General features: G+C 43.3%; 1 protein-coding gene across 1 annotated transcript in view; it reads right to left on the bottom strand.

Moving 5' to 3' along the window:
• Positions 1 to 9,057: 9,057 nt before the first annotated feature.
• Positions 9,058 to 25,816, bottom strand: part of T265_14880 (hypothetical protein) — a gene marked incomplete at both ends in the record, with an annotated part of 44,259 nt that continues 27,500 nt past the window's right edge. The window contains 5 exons of the mRNA XM_009175645.1: positions 9,058 to 9,515; positions 10,576 to 10,787; positions 16,886 to 17,072; positions 19,345 to 19,896; positions 25,523 to 25,710. Coding sequence (XP_009173909.1) covers positions 9,426 to 9,515; positions 10,576 to 10,787; positions 16,886 to 17,072; positions 19,345 to 19,896; positions 25,523 to 25,710 — 1,229 coding nt within the window. The remainder of the gene's footprint in view (positions 9,516 to 10,575; positions 10,788 to 16,885; positions 17,073 to 19,344; positions 19,897 to 25,522; positions 25,711 to 25,816) is intronic.

Raw genomic sequence — 25,816 nt, 5'->3', positions numbered from 1 at the left:
CACAGGGTGCACCAAGACGTAGGACTTACTTCGGCAGAGGGCCTGGTGGCCCGGGATGAGGAGTGAGGTGATGGATTATGTGGTGTCGTATAAGCGGTGCCAACTGATGAAAGGGAACACGACAGGGGCAACTTATCCCACGGAAGCCATTCCTGTGTCAGAAATCGGCGAGTTATGGTCCGTTGACGTCGTGGGCCTCCTTCCGATGACGACCAGTGGAAATCAGTATATCGTGATAATGACACATATCGCAGTGGGTCGGAGTGGAAGCCGTGCGATCAGCGGAGTGATAATGCATTACATCGTGGCTAACCATGGGGTCAAATCAAGGGGTGGCGATCAGCGGAGTGGTAATGCATTATATCGTGTCTAACCATGGGGTGCCAGAAATGATCCTAATCGATCAGGAACCTTACTTTGAGATCGAAGAGTTCATGAATTGTTTGCAGAAGCTTGGCAGCTGACGGCTGAGGACGGCACCACACCGCCTGCAAGCAAGTATCTTAACCGAACGATCAAAGAGCGGCTGGAGGCCAGAGGTGGCTAGGAATTGAACCTGCCAATGAGGTTGTTAGCTCATCGTACTTTCATCCAGCCAACCACAGATAAGTCCCCATTCATGCTGATCTATGGTCGACATCCGCGCCTTCCGGTTGATCAGGAAATTGGGTTGTGGGCGGCAACACGCTTGTCTCCGGAGGAGCTAGAGGAAGAAAGGAGGAAAACTCGAGAAAAATCTACCGCTGTTCAGGAAAGGATTCGGCAGCAAATGGCAAGAAGAAAGGCATGACCATTCCCTATGAGCGAAGGTCAAGCGGAAGGATCATCAGAATTCTGGAAGGAGTGGACTTGAGTTGCGGAAGGTAGGCAGTCGATGTCAAGGTCCGTTTGTCTTTACTGACCGCAGGGATCGAAAACAGTAAATGGGATTCAGCTTCGTAAGTGGCATGATACACCCGAAGATCAGTTGAATACAGCAGCTGCTGGAGCCGACCTAACGGAGGTAAATAAAAATCAGTGGCATGCGAACGACCTTTATAGGAGAAAGTTCTGCAGCGCAAGGATACTACTGAGCAGGCGTGCGAGTAGTATGTGGTTTTCTCACAAATCCGCTTCACTTCTACTGAAAAGTGAAATTTATTAGGGGATTTGTGGAATTGCTTTGTAGCATTCGTTTATATTTGAGTGGTGGTCGGTGGGTATCCAGGAAAGTTTAGGAAGACACGTTTGAGAAGGAGGCGGATACTCGTTTTCATAAACGAGATGCATATGAGCGTTTTGCTTCCCTTTCCAATAATCTGTAACTCTTTGTTTGGTGTTTACCAATAAGTAAACCCACAGCGAAAGCCTCCTTCCTTTCAGTGGTAGCGAGAGCCAAACTTCAATGTCCAATTTTCTGCCCTCAGATCTGCCCTACACTGCTTTCATGGGTAAGTCCGGAAGTGGCCACTTATTCACCCTGGTTCTCCCGAGTAAGCAATATTCACTTTCTGGTTTCAAACGAACTGTCAGGGCAGTACCAAAAACTCCTTCTCAAAAGAAAATGGACAACTAGTGCTTGAGCATGAATTGAAGGTAACCATGAGGATACGATGAACAACTACCTATCTCGTAAATTTCTTTTACACAATCCCAAGTTCCCCTCTCCAGGTATAACCAACACAGGCAAATAATACATTCCAGTCACCTGCTGTTCAAGTGAAACGTCGCAACTATGTGTAGCAAAAAGCTTTAAGTGCACCATTTAAGCTAACTAATCGGGAGAAATACGGCCAAATTTGTGAACTAGAAATATTTCATCGTAGCCGAGAAAAATGGCGGAAATCTGCTGTCATGAGCAATCGACAGACCCTATTTACTAAATCATCTGAATTTGAGGCAAAAACCAAACCAAAAGAACTGAAAGCACAGGTAAAACACGTGCAAACTAACATGCGCCTCAGTGTCTAGTTGGGACCATAATCTTGCGAAATTTCGAACGTCCCTGAGTGATACGGCGTACCCAAGCCGGAGTTCTTGTGTAGGAGCCCCCATCCCATCTTAAGGTATTAAACGCCTCATGGCTTTGTGAATGCCTGTCTGCATTTCTGCTACATCTGCTGATTCGCCAATCTGGTATCTGCTTTTGACCCGCTTTAGTGCCTAGTGCCGGAAGAAAAGACTCATAAGGGAACACAACAGCTGTATTCCGAACAAGCGAATGCAAGAGCATAAGTGCGTGCGAGTGCGAAAGTAAAACGGTCTCAAGCTATTCATTGGAGAGACACGGTCCGAACTCGGTCCAATGCTAACGCACGCGGCCGGCTTTGGTACGAGGCTGCGACGTGCTGCATATTGCTGCATATTTTCCTCAGCTTAGTTCTCGGTCTGAGCCTCCCAAGCTAGCGTTCACGTCAAAACAACCACCAAAGGTGCACAAGGTCTATTAACACCCAAAATGAAATTAAGAACAGTTGTACAGCGCTTTGTATATATAGCGTAAGCGGCTATAACTTTCTGGAATTTCTGACGCGTTCTGGATGCGCCACTGGCAACCGGCATTTGGCCAATACTGGGTCACGATTGGCTGTTTGGTCCAGACTGTTGACCAATCAGATCTCGCCTTGATGCCGGACCGGCAAGCATCCCGTATTCTGGACCAACCTCGAGCGGACCAGGCTTCTCGGCCGTAGCAGCGCCTAAAGACGTGCGGTATAGTGGGATCCGCGTGGATTCCTGCCTAACAGGTGTGTTGTCTGACCTTGATCAACACTGACTCTCGCTGCCTGGGTTGGGTACTTGGCTGTGAAGCGCTGCATATTGATGGAGCGTTGTCTGTCTGGTCACCACCTAGCGGGGCTGAGGGTCTCAGTAGATTTCGGGCATTAAGTGGTTGCCTTCAGGAATCTGGCCTTCCCGAAAATTTCACACAGCACACTTTTCAGGAGGTGCAAAATCTGGCCATTGCACAGAACTCCTCTTTAGATACCGTCCTTCAGATTCGTGAAAGGAATTGAGTGCTTTACAGGCTGTCGGTCGTGAAATTGAGTGCTTTACAGGCTGTCGGGTGCATAATCTTCATACGTACTTATAAAAGACCAAACACCTGAAACGAAACTTTGTATGCAGTGACCAGAAGGGTGTCTCTAGTGGGTGAACCCCAAAAGCACACGCTCACATGACATCGTATAGTTTCCATTTACTGTTTCCAGACCTAATTACGGTGGTACTGGATATTCCGACGGTCAACTTCATTTGTGGATGCAAAATGCTGGATTATTTTGGGCAACGGGTGCGATTCGGCTGAATAGTAACTTTGATACAAGGTCAAAAAGAGTTTACATATGGTCAGAAACGGGTTGTTGGACCAGAATTGGAAGAGACGTCCACAGTCTGAATTGTCCCACCAGCTATTACGAAAAATTTAATTCGAGGGCCAGTTAGCAGTGGATTTAACAAACTGGAACCAGGAAGACAGGTGTAAAATGTTAAATGGCCGAAATCTCATTCTCCCGCTACCAAGACCTACGATATTCAACTTTTCAACGTTCCAGTGGGCCATCTTGGTTGTGATTTTCGACTGCACCTCGTACGCTCAATCTGAACATATTTTTCGACCCTAAGTCTGCAAACCGTTTACTGCGCACAAAACTGTCGACCAGTTTTCAATGCGACGCAATTAATGCACACCCTGTAACAGCGTTATCAATACTTGGTAAAAGGAGGATAGATGACTTTGCGAGTTAATTCACAGACGACATCATACCTGCAAAGTGTGGCGCCTCATAAACTGTTGGCAGCTATCCAGTACTTATTATATTGCAAGCTTTTCGGTTCGCTGAATCCGCCTGCTGAGGTTTACATGTAGGACTGCGTGCTGTTCAAAATCCCCCTTATTACTAATGCAAATGGTCATCACGTTCTAAGTTGGTTGCAGATGCAAATTACTGAGACAAAAAATCGATCACCAGAAGAGAAACCGGACATAATCAGTGCGTATTATGGATGACGTTACATTTAATTATATTAAACACCTGCTGGAAATGGAGGTACACTCACTTGCAGTCGAATTTGTTTGGCGAAAGACTCACCTAGAACCTAGCTGAATCTCTCGTTTATGATGTTTCTAAGCAACGGAGTGTGCCCAAACAAGCCGTCTGATGTTTTGGTGCGATCTTCGAGATATGGCGATACATGTCTAGACGGAATATACTACTCTTAAGGTTGCTGAAAATTCTTCGACAGACCACGATCGGTTTCCGCCTTCTTGGAACTCACCTGGCTAGCGCAGTCTTTGAGTTCCCGTCAACGTTATGTTCTACCTGAACCCAAATAGGGCTGTTTTCGAGAAATGCACTCAGTCGCAAGCAATTTTGGTTTTACGAGAGACTCACCAGGAACACTGCTGAATCTCTCGTTTATGATGTATCAAAGCTAATGTGTGATGTGAAATTCTACGGCATTGTTAGGGTTGAAGGGGTTTTTCTAAAGAAACGCCGACATTCTATAGGGGGAATTTCACCCACCATTTTTCTAGATAACCAGAACTGGAAGTATCTTCACGCTACTGTTATAAACCAGCTTTTAGTGTACCACCAAAATTTCAGAAATTTTTGGATGACTAACACAGGCAAGCATCGTGTAAGTAACAAATTCCGCATGAGGCCAAAGCACTTGCCGGATATTTGAACTATGTGCTCAGGCTGCCTAACATTTCATGTCTACCAAATTTTTCAATAACATTTTTGTCATGTAAACTAAACTGGTGTATTTCTGAAGCAATTTTCTTAACTGTAGGAAATACAGATGACAATAAACGCTTTGGTTGCTCATTAATTTTTCTGCTTTGCAGCCAGCGGTCAACGCATTCAACGAGCTGATCACAATCGTTTATAGGAAACCAGTACATTCTAATCATTGCTTGGTTTCACACCACAACACATCCAGAGTGTTTGAAATGCCTCACAGTTGAAGATTCTCAGAAAGAATTACACTAACAAGCCAATGGCGGAACAGCCATCTTTTCTTGAAAAATGTGATAGGAATTGCAATTTTTATGGAACAAGGTGGACCTAAAATATTCCGATTCTAATCAATCCATCTCGTCGACCCTTCAATTGCCGTCGAAAAATGTGTCAAATGTTGTAGCTTGTATCTCGTATTCCGAAGGAGAATAACTTGACGAAGCACCACTCCTTTTGTCTACAAATTAGAGTAGAAATCAAGAAACACAAAGAGAAATTCTTGGCGACACAATAGAGTGACCGACAACTCCGAAGACTATAGCGACAGAATTAATGGGCCATTTCATAGAAAGACTGTGTGAATTTTCGGATATATCGCGTGGTTCAGTTTGGTTATATGTCACCGCACACAAGCGTTTTCCAGCCAAAAAAGTGACCGTGGCACAAAAAATACGTCAAGCAGTCGGAGAAAAATACATTCAAGACAGACTGCGCAACAACATTTATATTTCGTTCTAACCAAATTGGTTCAGTCAAATGGTTTGGAGAGAATAAACGTCATATGACGTCAACATTAGGACCCAGATGACGAGCGAACCAGGCAACTAGCTGAGGTTCTGCAAAATTACGTCATCTTTATATTGATTTTACGTCAACAACTCTTAGCAAAGAAAGATACATTCAAATGCGCATTCAAGGATGCCGCCTAATCAGAAATGCGCCTAAAGAGGATGTGCTGACGGTCGAACAATTCTACCAACATCATTAGAATTCAAGATTGCGTGGTCCTGTGATCAGTACAGCTTAATGGGATCATAGTTTCATCGCTTAAAAAATCGCCATCATCATAACCATTCATCTCACCACCACAAACAGTTTCACCCAGAAGTTTTGTTCAACCAATTGTTTGTCGTTTATTATAGTCAGGAGCTGAACATCAAGAAAACAGAGGATCGAGCTGATAGAAGTAAGATTAGCTTTCGTTCAGAAATCAGCAAAATGTCACAAACAATATTAACGCACTATGGGAATTAGTTCGACCACAAGACCGGGTTTCAAATTGGCGGTCAGCGGAATCGAAAGTCACGCTTCCGAAATGTGGCTCCAGCTAGCAAGAGAACTCTAAAAACTTGATGTTTCCAGGCGTTTGCAAGTCCAACGAATGATGAAATTTCGTCACTTGGAAATGTCTGCTTACGAGATCCGAATGTGTTACTATCACCCGCATCACGTCCCTTTCAGGTCCTTCAGGAAAGACGCCTACGATGATTTGGACATAGAGCATGTAAAACTATGCCAAAATTTCTAAACCACAAGCCACGTCAGACGTGACATTTTCGTCTTGGCCTACTACGATCAGCGAAGATCTGCAGTAACCTATTCCAACGTTGCCTATGAAGCAGTTTCCTGAAACGAGCACTGGGTGAAGGGTTTCACAGATCTCGAGGAAGATAACGAACGGCTGATGGCTTCAGTCTAGGACTTTTATGACGCCCACTTCATCTTAACTCTTCTGTTAATCGCTTAAAAGGACTAGCGCTAGTATGCACCCCACTGGAAACCGACCCAGCAGCATTCCTTGCAGTATTTCTGTAACCAAGACAAATGATGACGCAAAAAACAACGAAAACAATTGTGTCTAAGGCCGCAAAACACGTAATCTTCCGAAAGACAAGTGATGAAAAGTTTCGGACTGTACTGGCCATATATGTCGTTAAACTCCTTCGGAGATGTTCTGGTCGGAAAATTCGTTTTCCTTAGCCAACTAATCATGCCAATACCTCCAATGTTCTTGACTACATCTAGCGTTTTCGATTACCGAAACTATAGCAGCTAAAATCTACACACATTTGTTACATGGTTTAGAACAGATAAAATAAACTGAACAGTATAAGACAGCTGTCCCAAATAATAGAGATGGATGTGGTGGCATAGTGCACCTGCTGATTAATTACTAAAGTTCAGTCAACTGTAACAGCCAACATCCTTCTTTTACATGAATAGCCTCTATTCACTCATCTTAGTGATACCTCCATAACTTGGTGTTCATCAGCGTCGGGTGATTAATTTAAGAAGGAAACTGGCCCTTCGTGTTCTTTGTATAAAAATTCGAGCCCAAATGTACTGCTAATCACTTCAATTCAGTTTATTAGCGAAAAACTATGCATCACTTGTGTGTTTATTCTACCTGATACAGTTTTGATCGCTGGGAGCTGGAGAACATGGGAGATGTAGCCAAGAATTAGTGGCCGTGACATGATGAATAAATTTGTATTGTCTATTGCTCCGAGGGAGCGGGAAACTGAGCAGCTACACATTGAAGACGACAGCTTTAAAGCGTCACTGACTGCGTGATTCAATCAAGTCTTTCATCGATGTGTTAAGTCTCCGTGTTCCCATTCACAAAGGTGGTGGTTGCCCTCCCGACTGAATTTACCATTTAGTGTTTTCATATCTATTGGTCAGATCAAAAACTGTCCGCCCGTGTCCCCTGCACTCAGCATATAGTTGGACAAAAATAGATCTGCAAAACCCACGTCCTCCTGCATACTAAGTGCACGTCCTAAACGACGTAACCTATGAAACGTGAGCGTTCATCCATCGTGAAGGAGTTCCATTTCTGTGAAAGCTGGCGCATCTTAGTATTGTTAGCCGAATGCTTTGGATATATTAGTGGATAGGCATTGACAGATTGTCTAGAATCTCCTCATGAACAGGCCAAATTTTCTATCCACGACATACCATGGATCGCACTCTGCTGTTAACACATCCTCATATCTTCCTGGCTTCACTAATATCGGATGTCCTGGTCTTATAGATTCTAGTCTTCAGCGTATCCAGTGGAATATATACAGCTATTCAGTTGGTTGTATACCATATGGATCGGCTGGTCAGAACGTACTAGGCAAGGATCAAATCTCTTGCCGTCTTACAGTAGCACTTTACATTTTGTAGATCTGACGCGTATACGAAACCACGCGCCGGTATTATTTAGGTTATTTATAAAGCATTGAATCGTTGAAGGATACAAACCACGCAATACCTTGAATATTCTTTGTACCTCATGGAGCTTTCCAGGAGAAGTTTAACTCCGAAGTTTCACAGGCAGGTACATAAGTTCCAGGCGGCACGTCGATAACAGGATCGGAGAAGAATGGCTAGGAAGGGCAGCCTTGTCTTGCACCACTGGACATGGTGAAGTCAGAAAAACGCCTGCTGTATTCCCCTATGTGCCCACAAAACTTCGCACACAGTGGTAAGTGGTACAAATTTCAAAGTGACTCTGCCATAAACCACCATCAACTGACGGAGTTCAAAGGAAAACGGGTCAATATGGATTCTGCATGACGGCATTGCGCCTATTTTGGAAGCTGACAGCATTTTGGAGGCACTCCATTCCACTGTCAGTCTGTTCTTGTCCAACATCTTTCGTAGTACGGTTGTCTGAGTGTTCCTAACATATTGTCCAACCACAGACAGCCACCTTATCCGTTTCACCCCACAGAAATTCCTGGGACAGGGAACGCCGGAAGATTTTCTGCAAGGCAGTTTCCTTCCGCAGCGAGAAGTCGAAGTAGTTTCCGGTTTGTCAACCAACTGATTTAGACCGTGAAAGGATAATAGATTATGGAGTCGCTCTACTCCATTAACTCGTGTTTAGCTACCGGCTTTTGAAAGCACAGCTTGTGTACTAGCTATTCAGCATTAATTGGCTTTTCTCAACTGTCTGGTCTGATAAATGAAGCCGGAGTGTGCGCTCAACACAGCTGCACTACGGATTACAGGTAGGCAAGCTGAACTATGGAGTGAAGCAACGCATGATAGCCGGATATTTATTGCCCCTGAAAGACAGATGACCGCACCTCACGAGCAGTGGACCAGTCAGTGCCTGGCATTCACGTTCGAAACCATAGTCAAACAACTCTCAATGTACCGATACTACCACCCAGCCATCTTCGAAAAGGCTGCTTAATAAACGATGTTTGCACCACAGCTGTTACCACATCTTCTGCAGAAGTATATCGTCGGAAGCCGCCGCACCATAACAATGGTCTCCTATAAAAGACACTTCACACTTAGGAAGTTCGTGCTAGCCAAAAGATATGACAGTTATAAATATCATTATTGGGCAGAAATAGGTAAACTACAAAGGAGCAAGTAAAAAAACAAAGTATCCTGGTGACAAACAATAGATAAGGGATGAGAGGTAGAAACTAAAGGAAATCAATAAATCAAGGTTTAGGATAAAAAGTGACCGAGAAGAAAAATAGATGCGATAAAATCCTCGTAGCAGTTGTAAGATCACAGCTTCACTGGTGTCTTGAAAAGGTTCTGTGTAAAGACAGATACGTTTGAGTTAGAAAAATACAAGTGACAGCATTTCACTCAGTTATGAATATTCAAAGACGGCATAATCTGCGTCCATGTGAACGTATTTGTTGGAGCTTTGAGTTGCTGATGAACGACTCCTCTGAAAGGCATTCATTCTGGTTTTGTTGGATTGAGACCACTCTGCTTCAAAGCGTCATATATCGCATGATACACTCCAGGATCTTCGATGGTTGGAGGCACCTTGAACAAAAGGAAAAACAGGAATTCCATATGGCTTGTGAATAGCTCTGTCCCATACACATCAAATCAAACTGATTTAGAAAACCATGAAGAGCTAATTACCAATCGCGTAGTAAGGTACTAAGGATAGCACAGCCAGTCTACTTTGGACACAGTGAGAGGTTCACGCGTGTGGCTGAGACTCAAATGGATGGATCTCACGGTGACAGAATGCAGGCCTAACTATGCTCATAAAGAACCGAGGCGAAGACTACATTAATTGTAAATAGCTGCTCATAAAAATAGTTCTGATATCATACCTGTTGTTTTTTTTGTCTCCTTACAATAAACTTGGTAACGCCATCATACCACGTTACCGTGTTGAAGTTCCGAACAGAGGCCACTGGCACACAAATGGACATTCCGTTTTACCAAAACAACGCAAATGACAATCAAACCTGGACAAATTCTCAGCCACGATTGGAACTGCTCAGGCAAGGCGTTGAGAAACGTGCACCAGAAGCTCCCGGATTCGCTTCAGTGGGTACAGCTAGAGTGGTATTATTTTCATGGATAAATTCAACCAACCAGAAGGAAGTTAAAAAGGAATACTATTAGGGCGCATAAAATTTGATGAAAAAAGTGGAACTGTCCTGATTGGGTTCGAACCGAGGAACTTCAAGCAGGAGCTCTCATCCCCCCCCCCCAAACTCACCTGTCAATCGCTATAGAATATCGGAGGCTCTGAAGCGCCCAAGAATCGCACGCTTTGGTCTACCTTTGGACACCGATAAATGATGTGAACATATGTGATAAATTACCCTTCAATCCAAGCAAACGTAATTACTAACTGACCTGTGAGCTTTGTCCCGTGATTTGTCCCTCCTCTCATATAATTTGATCGCAATCATTCAGAACCTATACCGTTCAATTAGAGTTAGTTCATTTACGAGTGGGGGAAAATTGGGCTTCCCTAATGCATATGATGCGCTACGAATTATCCGCCCCAAGACCCGCTAAATTTCACAACGATTTTGGGGCTCACGAGGAATGGACCTGGCTTTGCAAATAAAATACTCACTTTGATTGGCTTCCCAGACGCCATATTTGCTAGACTTGGTCTGGCAATTTTTCCCGATCGGGTTTTTGGCAGGGCGGGCACAACACAGGCCTGCGAGAACGATGCAACCGGCCCTACATTTTCTCGCACGGAAGCTATCGAGTCCCGAATAACTTGCTCAGCCGTTTTTTTGCATTCCTTTTTAGTCACAAGCAGACCAAAGGGTACATAACCTGAAGCAGAAAAGAGTGTAGCGGTAAAGCGTTAACTCTACACGAGTTTTGGTCGTATAGTGTTCAGTGAAAATACCGAAAGTCCAGTTGCACAAACTTTTGGTGAGCGGCCAAATGAAGTTACGGAAATGGGGCTAAAAGAATCAGTGTGAGGGAGCAATATGATTATTAGATGTCTACAATGTATAAGCCTATAATACGTTGCCTGGACAAGCTGCTTAAAAAGTACGAATTAGGAGGATGAGCTTACCGAGCAGCTTCACAATGATAGTTGAGGTTCAATTGTCGCGGAACCGAAAAATTACTCAAATCATCCCTCACTCGCAAAAATGGAGTTCTCGTTTGAACCGGCACATAACATTTTGGGCGAGTGCTACAATGGAAACGCTTCACCCAGCCGCGTACTGACAGTGTCTTCAGGTCTGACGACGAAACATTTGCAAGCCAATAACCTAACTAGCTGAACAGATCAACTGCCACCTTAATACTAGCTGATAATAACCATAACAGTGTCAGGATAACTGACAAGCTTGTTTACACACCCCTCAATATTCGTAATGCCACCAAGGAAGCAATTAAGGACCAGATAGTATTTGACTATAGTATCAGTATAAGATTAGTCAATTTATTATATCCGTCTATGTGATGAGAAGTATCATGATGCGATAATTGCGATGACGACGGACTGAAAGAGAGAGATGGGCATTCTCATCGGCTGCCCAATCACGGTGTTATAATATCAGTAAGTGCCGAAATAACCAAAGACGTTGAAGTGATACCACTGGGACTAAAATATGCTTGAGCTTTGCCCTATTCAACCTTTTCAGAACATGCAAAACATGATCACCACTGGATGGTAGCATGTGCGAGTCACATCATGTATTATCCAGCATACTGTGACGTAAACTTTCATCCAGCTGTGGGGTGTTGTGACGATTACTTCATGGCCTGGTCATCAGATAACGTGGAGAAATCCGACAGCAGTACTCTGGTTCAAACCGTGATTCAAAATCAATATTGTGAGATGACCGATCAGATCAGTTATCACCTGATCAGCAGCCAATAAACTCACCCGAGCCGCCAAAATTGAGATACATTGCCAGCAAAGACAACAGGTGAGTAGGTTTTCTTCCATGCATTGATCTTACTGGATTAAACCGTCTCCTTTCGGATTATACGAAATGTCTCCACAGATTAGTTAAAGACATTTCAAAAGAGAAGTGCTCTTCCGCAACATGTAGGTAATCAACCTAAACCAGTCGGTATCCAAGCGCTTAGATAGACAACATGCTAAATCACAGGTTAAAAGGATGTGTAAGGGGGCTGAAGGCAGAGTGGTGGGTTGGACTGTTCCCAGGTTAAATCAATAACCAAAGTTACTTGGGTTGATCGACTACGCTCATAGTGTCGCCTAAGCTGTGAACGCAAAAATAAATACTGTGTAAGTCGGTGCATCAAGCGGGTTTGAATGAACAATCCAAAACTGTGGACTACGACTGCCAGTCTCCCACCAACCTCGTGAATAACGATGAGTACTCTGGGATAATAAATTGTTATCCATGTCCCAGTATAAACAGTTTTCCCATCTCCCCTTGCCCGTCAAGAATGCACTTGTTCAAACATGGAGTGGCGAATGAGTAGGCACATAGAGGTAGCCTAACGAACTACTTAGTCTTCCGGTTGTCGTGTTTAACATGCCAGCAACTAACGGAAAGGGGCCTATAAACAGACCACACAAAATCGTACAGCAATCGTAGGTAAACTGGTTTTCTCGGCGCCCCCTGCATTTTTTATTCTACGACTAGCTGCAGTGACATGTTTTGGCTCTGACTTCCAAGAAAAGCAAGGGTAAAGGAGAGGTTGCAAGGCTGGGAAAGGGCTACGTTTCTTCCGGGCCACCGTTTCATAGGCCAAATGCTGGTAGGCGTGGAGAACCAAATGCACTTCCGAAAAGCGAGATTGGCATGCGCAGTAGAAAGCGCAGTTATATTAATCCGGCAGCTTTTACTAAGTATGATTAAAAATCAGGCCACCATCCGTCAACCGACATCTACGGTACCATAATTTGAACTTCATTTAAGAAACGATTGCTGGCTCGATGATTCCGAAAATCGCTAAAATAACTCGAGAAAAACCTTTTAATGAGAAGCGTCTATGAATCGCCCACTGCTTTCGATTACCCACACTTGGATGAAGGAAAGTAGTGCTCAATGAATTGACGTCTGTCGTGAAGTACGTATGCTGAATTAGTCTGCACATTTGATTGTGTCTTATCAAAATAGACGCTGTTTCCTTCTCTGATTACCCACACTTGGATGAAGAAAAGTAGTACTCAATGAATTGACGTCTGTCGTGAACTACGTATGCTGAATTAATCTGCACATTTGATTGCATCTTATCAAAATAGACGCTGTTTCCTTCTCGAACGAGGAGCAACGAGAACTAATAAAACACGAGGTCGAAAATCAAATTGATTTGATGAAGCGAACCCATTTTACCCATTTAACAGTTCCGATGGTGGCAATCATGGCACTATCGCCCGAACAGTCCTCCTTTCCGCATGGCCGAAGACCGTTTGCTTCTCAAAGCTCTTTTTGCCCAGCCCTGTGCTGATTGGAAGCGACCTTGAGGTGAACAGTGTATGACCTGGCAACAAAGTACAAAAACACTAACCAGTAAACTTAGTCAGGTCGGCTACCGCCGCCTCCCTGGATAGGGGCCCTGTGACTCAACTCACCAATGGCTAATGACGTTGGCAGAAATGGCCCAGTCGCGTAGTCATTGGCGCTTGCGCATCGAAGCTATCGCCTTAAATATGTAGCTACCCAATTTGCGAACAAACTGAACATCCCGTCACCTCCAAGACTTGGCTTTATACCCCACACTCCCGTATTCCGGTGATCTAAACTGTAGCAACTGGAACCAATATGCCACGGTTTATGGCTGATGCACTGAAATGACTGATTCTGTATAGCCCACGCATGAGCGAGAATATATTGAAATTTCATTTTCGATACTATTGGATCCCGAAAGCGGTTTGTATCCTTAGGTGGACGCCCAAAATCCGAGGCAAGTGCTTTGTCTCTGCTCTGCAAGATGAAGCCAGACAAATCTAGATTATCAAGTCTGAACATGCGAACAGGTCCGTGAGTGAGCGATGAACCCAAACTTGTAGCCCTCCAGGTTGTTTTTCTAGACTGAACAGCCTGTCAAGAACTCTTCGCCAGGTGAATACACTAAGACTTACAACCTGAACAATTTCTAATCATTTATAGTTAGTACCGGAAATCGGAGTTTCCGTTTGAAAAGTTACCCTCCTGTCGTGGCCCTGCTCCTTGACGTCTCCCGTAACATTTTCCACTTAAGGCTGATCTGATAAAATGACATTAGCTTGATGAAACCAAATAGGTCAGACACCTTCAGAGAGCGTAATAGTGTGGCCCAAAAAAGTCATGGTCTTGGTACAAATTCGTGATTTTAGGGATTCTTGTTTCTAAGGCCAAGTTAGAAATTACTTAGCAGAAATAGTGTTTAAATTCAAGGCCATGGTAAATAAATAAACAAATAGATAAGTAAAAAGAAACTAAATGTTTATGGTGGCTTTCGCGAATAAAAGCTGCACCTTGTGCAAGCAAAACAACCGTTTCCGTTTCAGCTAAATCAAAGCAAAATTTCACAGTTGTCCACTTCTTGATATGCCATTGAAAGTGGCTTATGTTGAGACAGGTGCTAGTCTCGTCTGTATTGACGCCTAATATGACAATGCTATGCTTGCTTCCTCTCTGATTGTGAAAGGTTCATGAGGTTGGCTTTACCCGCGGGGAAAGAAGAAAGGAAAACTGATATCCTCTACTTTGTAATTGCTATGATGTCGCTGAGGAATATGCAACAAATGGCAAAATAGACTCATAACTTTGCTAAAGCATCTGTCGCTTCACAAAACGCTTTTACATGTTCGAGTTTTTGGAGTGTGTGACGAAAACGTTGCAGTATGTGCTTTCGGAATCCGTTAAATTTCTTTAGATCAGAATCCGGTTAGGAACCTCTCAGGCTTCAAAAGCCAACTTTTTCATTTTTCAAGTGTTACCAAAAGCGTTGAATTTTATCCAGAAGGACATAAAATGATAGCATCGGCTTAACAAAGATTTTGCCGCTTCACTGATCATCTAACCTACTTGTTTGTTACCGGAAGTCCATACGTGGTCGCACTTCACTTGACATTCACATCAAGCTGATAATGACGGAAACCCAGGAAGGAACATGCCTGAAAACTAATGAAGGGTTCACTGTTCTAAATGGTGATGGAGCCGAATGGTATGCGTTGCTATTTTCTGTGTTGTCCGTTTTTGATCACCTACAAAAAAAACAACATTTACCGGACTAGTCGAAATTCCAATAATCGCAGCGCATATATACTCGATTTATTGGTAGGCCAGAACAAGCGAGTGACACTTCCGTTGTTCTTCGACATGTGCGAAGCACGTGACAGGTGCATCTGACCGCGAGCATATACTTCCTGAAGTCAATGTTACCAGTCAGGATAATCCTTCTGATGGCGATGGGTTTTTCGAAATCCGAATCGGCATCAGCCGCCTTCATCAAGCCACCTGAGAATGTCGGGGAACTGTTGTACAAGCCCATGGAGCTATTACTCAGCAATTTGCCTCGTGCGAGGAGACTTTCCCATGTGTAAGAATTGTTCAGTGTACCGTTTTGCCAAACCCCGTACACCTGAGTCAAGAACACACTTTAAATCCGAAATCGTAGTTCTTGGTTTGGGTATGCCTTGAATAAAGGGGTTCAACTCCACAACTGGCTGATGGCGAGAAGCAGTTAGTAGTGCGTTTTTCACACAAGCCGTACGTTAGTGGTTCCCAGTCCACTGCCGGAGAGTATTATTGACCATGTCTGTCGTCAAACTCATAATTTAATTATCATCACATGTTTAGCCAATGCTATAGAACGATCTGGAACTGTTCAGATATCAACGAACCCAGTTCTACACCGACACATCTGAGAAAAAAACCAGGGTTCCGAAACTTTCAACAGTGGATTCATTGCTCTAATGATCATATACCTCATCAAAGTTGTTCGCCGAATTCTGTGCACTGCATTTGGCATATAACTGACGGCCATGAAAGAAATGGTTTTCTTCAATCCATAGCAACTTAAAGGACTTTGTCAGAGAATATAAGACTAATGCCCGTGCTGCGACTTAGAACGGAATCATAGCCGAATAGTTCAGTCCCTTTGTTGATGCCAAATTTTAATTTACGTTTGTTGTGATCGAGAGATACTAATTAATCAGTAATCATGGATTTACCACTGTTTGTGTTCTTTTTCATGGGGTTAAGCCAATCACTAAGTTACTCGTATTGCATGCCTTCCTGTGCATAATGGCTTACTACTTTGTGCGCTCTGATTTGTATACTTCAGAAATCCATGGCTTCATGGTTCAAGACCAGCGCCAATGGGGAGCAAAATAAGTACGCAATTGATGATGATGTAGAAAAACCTCCCTCTAGACCTGTCTGCATAAATATGATCTAGTAGAATAAAAGCCAGTCACAAGCAGACCGATGTCTGTCTGAGTCAAACAAAAATATACTGCAAATGTAGTCAGTCACTTATACACTCAGTTGTATACCAATTTGGGTTTCACAGGAGGATCAACTGGAACCCAGTTGAATTTCTTGTTTATAATGTTCTCGATATAATACCTCGAATATCGTACCAACAGAAAAATAAGGCGGCCTGGTGCAGCACATTCACCTGCCTAAGAACGTCCTAAACGAGGGATTCAACTGGGCTCCAAGTGAGTCTGCCATCCAAATCAAACTGGTATGCTGATGAGTGTGTAAATCGAACTACATCCATTTTGGGTTCAAGCGGAACATAACGTTGACAGAAACTCGGGCGCTGCGCCTACCTGATGAACCTTAAGAAAATCGAAACCGGTCTTGGGCTGTCGAAGAGTTTGGGCAGTCTTATGAGTAATGTATCAGGTCTATACGAAGTTCATAGACATTCAGCGTGCTACATCGTGCAGGATCGTTTCATCCTATCTACCCAAATGTTTCTATGCGTAAAAAACTCACCTTTAATTTGATGCGGTACGGGTATCACGGCACAGTCTATCACGTTCTCATCTCTGTAGCACGCTTCCTCAATTGCACTTGTGCTCAAACGATGACCAGCCACGTTAATCACGTCATCAGCACGGGAGAGAATGTATACAAATCCATCCTTATCGATCGTGCCCACATCCATTGTGTCGTAGTAGCCCTGAAAATTGAATACATACGCAAATCAGTATATTCGGATGTTGCTGACCTTAATGTAGTGGTTCTGAATAATGAAAATCAAGATCTTTCCAAAGAATTCATCATAAATTTGGAATAATCCGCCCTTTTCTTAGCTTCTTTTGGGCCATAAGTGACGAGGAACGCTGCCACAACCTGCTTTTTGTTGAATTCATTGCTTTACCTTATCATGAACTTAGATATACATAATAAGAACATGGGAATAGTTGGATCACGTGAGTGAACCTCCCTTAATCTGCGTTGATGAATATATACAAACGTAATAAGCTGTGTTATGCTTAAGTGACGAACAGAGAGTGTCTAGTGGTATAGAGATTTCAGACCGCCTCTCAAATGACAAATCATAAGGTGTTCTTAATATCCGAAAGCAAACTGCACCAAGAAAGTCTATGAGTAATGTCCAGGATATGGAGGAAATCTACGCACACGTATTTCCTAAATTCAATCTGTAAACACACTTGGTAACTTGATAACATAGAGGCATTTTGTGATACTTCTTGGCATGAAGAAAGTTAGTCAATCGGGTATTTCACTGGTATGGATTTTCTCTTTTCAAACAATTACTCTCCTATGTTAGAGAGGAGTGGATGTCAATAGCTTGTCGACTGTTTAATTCATAGAGGAGAAATTAACTGTGGTTACTGCATTCCTGGCTCAGAATCTTTAACAACAGTGGTAAAACGAAAGCGTAATGCATAATCCGAAGACATACAAGTCATTAATGGAACATGAACTGCTAGTCATAACCATTGCAAGTTAGATGCAATAGCGAGCTAGCCGTAAGTGTATCGAAAACAAACCTGAAATTTAGGACTTACGTCCCGAACAAGCAAGCAAATATTAACAGCGCAGCAAAGCTCCACATACTCGCATTATTGTTGGGAATCATCGGCGGCACACATCTGACAAAACCCCAGAGAAATTTAAATTCGCGAACCCCCAACTCGCCATGAACGGCTAACCAGCAGTGTGACTGTCTCATAACACTATTCCAGAGCACCGCTACACGCTGACGGTATCACCTCAGCCGGTGGTGAAACACCAGGAAACAAACTGCTCTGTCCGGATATGGCAACAGTCCTCTACACTACTCGAGCTGCCGACACTCCACAACTGCTCCAAAGTAGTACTTCTGCAAGTGTTCTATCGCTGACGTGATGTACACGGTCTTCGACAGAATCGAACCCAGTCGGTGCAAAGTTCGGGTTGCTAAAAACCTGAGGCTCATGAGGTGATAAAAGTAACTAGGAAAACCGTACTTGTTTGTCTGGAGAATCCACTATGTCTGGATGAACAGTTCGTCCTGTTTGACGTGGTGCTACCAAACGAACATCACCCTATCAAATATTATCGCGCTGGAGAACGCTGTGAATATGGAAATACGCATATTTACACTCACCAGTAGGAAGTGGACTGTAAACCTGGCGTCATTTATCCGTTTGATACTCATTCATCTATTAGCAATGTTGTGGAATGTGGGTAGCTCGGGTGCGCTGTTCGGTTGTTGGTCTGTTCGCCGAGCTTGGCAGTTGGATTAAAAACATTTCATCACCAATCGAGGTGACATCGTCAGTGCAGGGTTGAGTGCACTGCCTGCACTGACGTCACCTCGATTGGTGATGAAACGTTTGCAATCCAGCTGCCAGGTTCGGCGAACAGACAAACAACCAAACTCATTCAGCGGTTTTGCTTCTATCGTTACTAATTTATGTCCCTAGCACAAGGACCGCGTGTCATCTGGTGACGTTGAACCGGAAAGGCGCAGGTTTTACTTACATCCCGAGAAGCCTACATAGGTGACAGGAGGTTCATAATCGTGAGACTGACGCTTCATTTCAGCGAGACATATCACTGACTTACCCGAAGAGATCAGGTGGATTTAAAGACGTGAACAAATGAAATTGAACCATAAGCACTTCACCGCTATTTAGCTCACAGTAGACGTTTATTTCTTCCAACGTAGCCTTTTTATTGCCATAAACTCGTATTAAGATCTCTAGAAACAAAAGGATGACATTTAGGTAGTTTTTAGCTCAATGGGTCCATTTGCTCTCAGAAACTGATCCAAAGGCCGCCAGTTATCTGGCATCCTCACTTTCTAACTCAGTGCGTACGAACAAACTATGCTATATTATCGCCTACCTATAACGCAATTATATTCCAGTGGACATCGAATGAATGCGGCAGAATAATAACTAGCCAACTTTGAGGTGAATCTGGGTAGTGGAACCTACCGGATATGCCGAAAAATAAAAGTTCATGAATCGCTCATGGTCGTTCCAAAATGTGGATGCTGCGCCAGGGGGTAGAGGTAGTTTGACTAGAATTCTATCTAGCTCCTGATCAACGTAGCCGATTTCATCATGATCCGTCTCTTTGCGTTCAATAGTTGATCCGATTTTAATGTTGAACCCCGGTACCGGCCTGCCTGCCGATCCCATTGGTGTCGTAACACCATTCTGAGGTAAGTAGCCACCCTTCAAGCCAAAGCAACTAGAGGTCATTGGCCAAGCGGTTTCTGTCTGCCACCAACTGTCACTCAGTCTCACATGCTTCGGTAATCCATTAGCAAGCCACGTCAGCGTCTCAGCGTCACAGTGCTCTCCAACGACAAAGCCGTATCGAAGTTTGTCCAGTTGTTCACGGTACTTTTTGCTCTGACTCAAAAACGGATCTTCTTGTCGAATGGAACGCAGTGCACTAGGGGTTGTGTACCATCCATTGACGCCGTACTCATGAAGCACGCGGAACACTTGCGCTGCATCTGGGGTATGAACGGGCTTGCCCTGTTGGGAAGAGTTTGTACCATAAATATAGCAAACAGTGGGACAAGTAAGTACTTCATTGTCTGATGGTCCATAAGGAGAGGTTTTTCAACCTCGTGGACTAGAATTCAACGTACTCTGGTGTGATTTGGTCTATGGGCCAACTGACAAAGTTCAACTCATTCAGAGGATGTGGTGTACAAACAGGCACCGTGAATAGCTGCGAAAAATGGTTTGGCCCCATTCCTTCACTACGTCAAAACATATTCTAGAAACTGACTCCAGTCAGCCACCTTGCTGGATGTAGATTCAGTCTCGAAGCTCTGCAATTTATAAATTAATGACTACTACTGGATCGGAATTTGCAAAAGAGAAATTTCGTCCGGATATCTGCAAAACTATAGAGTACGTTACATTTTTCCAACAAAAGCACACCTTGGTTGGTACAGAAATTCGTTCACTTGTATCGATTGTATTGTCACCAGAACTACAATTTCTAAGATCACATGATTCACCGACCGATTTTCGAAATATGCTGATTAATTGGGTTAGTCGGCTGATTTTGATTGTTTCGGTGATGGAAGCTCACTCACATCATATTTGGCTTTTAGGCCCTGCTTGTCTAGTATTATGAAGTGGTTACCAAGGTAAGCTGCTAAAAACTGCTAAAGGTAAGCTGCTCCGACCGGGGTCAGAGAACACAAAACTACACATCGCTACACGGGCAATAGTAGGGGGTATGTGCCATGGTTACCTCATTGCCGAATTTTCGAATCTGTCGATCAATAACAACTAAGTCAGAGCTGTCGAAACAGTTGATTTTATTGCAGCAAACTTCGTGGTGTGCGCAGTTTGTATAGACGAGTAAGGTAACGCGAGTAAGGTAACGAGTAAGTAACGCGGTCGTCTGCCCTCACTGAAGATAGAGTTTTGCATGCGCTCAGTGATTGTCCAGTCCATCCTCCAGAAGGAAGTCTACACCAGAAAGAGGGTTTTCGAGGCAAACAATTTCCCCATCTCCCGAGAAGCAAACCTTGAAGATTCTCACAGAAAGCACCTCTTATTTTCCTATATGTATGATGGCGGCCTGGATTATTCCTATGGCAGTTCTGGCTCTGGGCAACGTTGGCCTCTTTCCCGTAGACCTCGGTTTGTAGATGTCTGTTTAAAAGTCAGCTAATGAGCACATCCAGGAATGTCAATTTTTCGTCAACTTATTTTTCTACCATGAATTTAATATTGTCGAAGACGTCGTTCAATGAGTGACTGGCTGGTTGCAGTTAACTCATTTTTCATGGCGATGTGCACATCACACACTCCATGATTTAGTTTTTGAAGCAAGACTCGTCCAACTCTTGGAATTACAGTCACACCATACTCTGCCAAACTCAATGTGTGGCTAGGCAAAGGTTGGCCAGTGTGTGCATGCTTTAGTTTATAAGGGTGTTCGAGACACAGCTATCTCAGCCGCAGCTCAATTCAAGCAACTGAGGTCCACTCACGTGAACAGTGAGTTCACATAAAGCCATACAACAATTTTGCCTTATTCTATATGCATGCCCCCGAGTTTGTTCAGAAATTGTTTTGAGTTGTTGCTTAGTTATTGAGATTTACTGATAAAGTGTTTGAGCTACTTTCACATTTCCTTCGAAAGTTTGTAAGCTGGGTTCCCAGGACTGAGCCGATGGAACTCTAGAGAAGCGTGGGATATTCTGTTCGCGTTTCCGTTTTCTCGACCAATCTTATTCGGTGATTTTCCGCAGATCCCGCAGTCTTTTAAGGCTTCCACTGATTCTGTTCGCAGCAGTTTTGATTTTACCACTCTCCCGATGTTGATGTGTGTTAGCGTGATTGAACAAACAGTTCATTTACTATATGTAGTCCAACTTGCCCAAAATCGTCGGATGACGATGGTTCCTACTTCCATGAAACGACAGTTGGATCCTTTTCTTTACCCAAGGAAGCATCAAAGGTTTTGCTGTGCTTATCAGCTAGGGTCGATGAAGTTTTTGAGTGGTCTTACCGAGTACAGACGAATTTACAGCTGTTATGAACTCGTCATTAACCCCAATTTCGTTGCCTGTTTGAAAACGGAACTAATTCACCCAATAAGAACGTCCCGTTTCACTTATCTAAGGTGATTGTTGGAGAGATTCTAGGTGTTATCCACCAAACCGAGCGCTGATGATATTTCCCCGATTGCTGACGAAGGTTCGCAGGCCGTTTACCAAGCTGGGCAAAATGATCAATAACTATTTTGTCAACAGCTACTTGGCGCAATCGAGCTAACGGTATTTAAATGTTATCCACTCACAGACATTAAACCATCTAGACTTACCCTAGAAGCATAATAAGTACATTATAGAATGTTCCTACGCTTATGCACTGTACAGCAACTTATCCTTATAGAAAATAAAAATTGTAGAGATGAATTTCAACAGTTTTTCACTCTAAGTAACTGACAAGGCAGTGATTTGAGAGTAGGGAAACCAGCGAGGGTCAAACGGTGGGCTAAAAGAATACACTTGTTGACCTGCAGTGCGATTTAATCTCTTTCGAGCGTCTTATGCAGAATAAAAACAGTCATCAGGATGCAAGCATATATCGGACAAGAAAATGGCACCACATAGTGGGTCATCTGATAATGCGCCTCAATCTTGTGATTTGTCTTCATGGATAAGATCAATGCAACCAACCCTAATATAGATATCGAAAAGGCACATTTGATCTCAGTCCGTCATTCACTCTAGGTAAGCTCAACTGCCATGTCTTTCTTTCTCCAGTGTTGTGCTTTTGTTACTGATGGACTCGAATTTGGGAAGAAAAGCTTTTATAGATTTGATCTACCCTGATTCGCATGACCTAATCAGTCCTTTGGTGCTTGTGGATGTCCAGCTGTTATGACTGCCATGAACACCAAACACCGTTGAATGATTAGGTACTTCAGGTGATTGGTAATCCTGAATTTAGTCAATTGGTTCAGAAAAATGCTCGGTCGACTGAAATGACAACGGCCAAGATAAAATAAGTGAAGCGTCAAAAATACGAAGTATGAGATTGCAAGGCTGTGACAGGCAAATGTGGACGGCTCGTGTTTATAACTACCGTTTTCTTAGAAACCCACTTGGGGGATAAGCACATTCGTCAGAGTCTAGGTCACTATTGATTATACGAATGTTCAGAGGGTGCTACTCTTTAAAGGTCATACTGAGGATGATTCACTTTTCATAAACAACGGAAACTCGTCTTTTCTACGTTGAAATGTCTAGTCGGATCTTACTTCATACACATCAGTATGGATGACAAGCTGACTAGGTTAGATTTTTCCCACGTGACATTGGGATATCACTCGTCGTTGTCAAGGATAGTAGATTATCATTGTCTTTGATTTGATTTATGTGTACTTCCATCAGACTGATAATTTGAACAAGCAGTACAGTCAGCGTCCCTCTCATATTTATTTATTTGTTTATTTTTGAGCGGATCAATTGAAGTAACTGCTCCGGGACAGCAAGGAACTTGTGAAAACGACACCAACGTGGAAATCGATCAACAACTTATTTAGTTGTTTTTATATATAACACAAGCCTGGATTATTTGGTAGTGCGCTTCTCAAGAAAGTCAAGTAAGTTCCGAACCCGCGCTCTCCCATCGACCACCTTGAACACTTAGTCGTTCGACCATGAGTGGCTGATCGCCAATGTGATTAGTATGCTCTTTTATTTATTGGCCGTTGTGTGGCTTAATTAAGTTGCTGGCGCAAAAAAATGCTCCGAAAACATGTAAAATAGCATGTAAAATAGTAGTGAGAATTGTCTGGAGGACGGTTCCATCTTACTTTTCTTCCACACGCACGGATCAATATCTGATATATTTATATATACTAAGGTGTCATACGTAATTCACCAACCAGAGTCACACACCAGTTACGCAAGGAAACACTTAGAACCAGAGTCATAGGAACGCCGTTTGACGTTCTGTGGTATTACACGTGACAAAGAAATAGCTGACAATTTGATGAAGGTTAGTCATTCGTGCCGTGGTATATAGGTCACACTGCATTTCTGGTAATATTCGTATGCTGCGCAACGTTTAAGTTCATGTCTCACATGAATCAGCGAGGTCCAGTTCTGAATTAAGATGGAGCTGATACAGATGTGCTAGTATACCTGGTGCACTGGTCGTCAAACTACTATAGAGGCATTGATTTAGGTGAAATCTTTCATGTCCCGAGTCATCATCGTCATCATCAAAACCTTTGCTCAAACCTGAAATACGAAGTCAGACGAAATTTTCTGAGCAAGATATGGAGTGTAATATGGAAGTCTAAAGCAGAGTCATAGGAACGCCGTTTGACGTTCTCTGGTATTACACGTGACAAAGAAATAGCTGACAATTTGATGAAGGTTAGTCATTCGTGCCGTGGTATATAGGTCACACTGCATTTCTGGTAATATTCGTATGCTGCACAACGTTTAAGTTCATGTCTCCCATGAATCCGCGAGGTCCCGTTCTGAATTAAGATGGAGCTGATACAGATGTGCTAGTATACCTGGTGCACTGGTCGTCAAACTACTATAGAGGCATTGATTTAGGTGAAATCTTTCATGTCCCGAGTCATCATCGTCATCATCAAAACCTTTGCTCAAACCTGAAATACAAAGTCAGACGAAATTTTCTGAGCAAGGTATGGGGTGTAATATGGTAAGTCCAAAGTCAAAACACCGCCCAGTTTAGCAAGATGTCACCATCCAACCTTCTGCATGATGTGAAAAACCTTTTTCAAGGGTTTTTACGGCCAGTCTAATATGGTGCATGTACAGTGTCCTCCGGATCCACCATCAATTTGTCTTGATTGCTGTGATCCTGAGACCGGCTGCTGATAACATGGGACTTGTGTATGTATGGACTGTTTTTACTTCAAGCTTGCCGTTACTCTGTACACCTGTTGTATTGAAAATAAGACTTTTGTGACCTTTTCTCATCACCTTCTCATTTGTACAATCACCCTTCTCTAACCGATGTGGCTTTGTGACTTCATGAAGACATCACAACCAACATTGAACTTAATCCCATATCTGTTCCGCATATGCATTTAGTCCTAGCTGAACCGTACCAACAAAATAGTAGCGTAGTGTTCCGTTAAACCGTGAAATAAGTCTTCGGCAATATATCACCCTCGGGATCTTTGCTGAGCTAAGAATTCCAGGGAATTGCTCGCTTCAAGCGGAGGCGGAAAGATGAAGCATCCACGGCTGTCTGACCATTAGATCCTTTTAAACTGGCCAACCATGATTGGGCGCCACTTCATGTTACATGCGGGTCACGAGACTAGCTGAAATGTGAAGATTCAGAGTCCATTGTCAGACCAGTGGACAATGGTGACTCTAGCTATAGAGGCTACTGCGTTGCAGCGCCGAGCACCTATTTAAGGTTGCGCGAGTTCCTATGAATGCATAAACTTCTGCAGAACTCGTTATTACTGAAGGATCACTGTTAGAGGAAACATTTTACTTAGAAAACTAATGGTAATTGTATCAGGTAATTGTATCATGGTAATTGTATCCACTGATATATTCAAATATGCCTTTGTTTGTTGATTCGGCTTACATCGTAACTAAGGTCAAGAAGCAGTCTAAATCGTTACCTCATATATCACCGAGGTAGTACGATGTAGCAACGGTCCGTAGCAGCAAAACGAATGCCCGACGACCCATCCGAATTCGCTGGACGCCCACCACCGATCTCCAGGATTCATTCCAAACACGTTCGCCAGCGTATATTTTAAGGCAACCGCATGTCCCCCATTAGGTCGTACGATCCCTTTGGGTATGCCTGTTTATTTGTTTTGAAAGACAGATGGATGTGCATTATCAAATGAGATGGGTCTTCGTATTGTGTATTCATTGTCACTTCATTCAAATCAATGGGAACACGGCCC

Source organism: Opisthorchis viverrini (assembly GCF_000715545.1).
Source record: "Opisthorchis viverrini unplaced genomic scaffold opera_v5_283, whole genome shotgun sequence".
Classification (NCBI taxonomy): Eukaryota; Metazoa; Platyhelminthes; class Trematoda; order Opisthorchiida; family Opisthorchiidae; genus Opisthorchis; species Opisthorchis viverrini.
The sequence above is the reverse complement of the archived record's forward strand: the minus strand, read 5'-3'. Positions and strand labels throughout refer to the sequence as shown.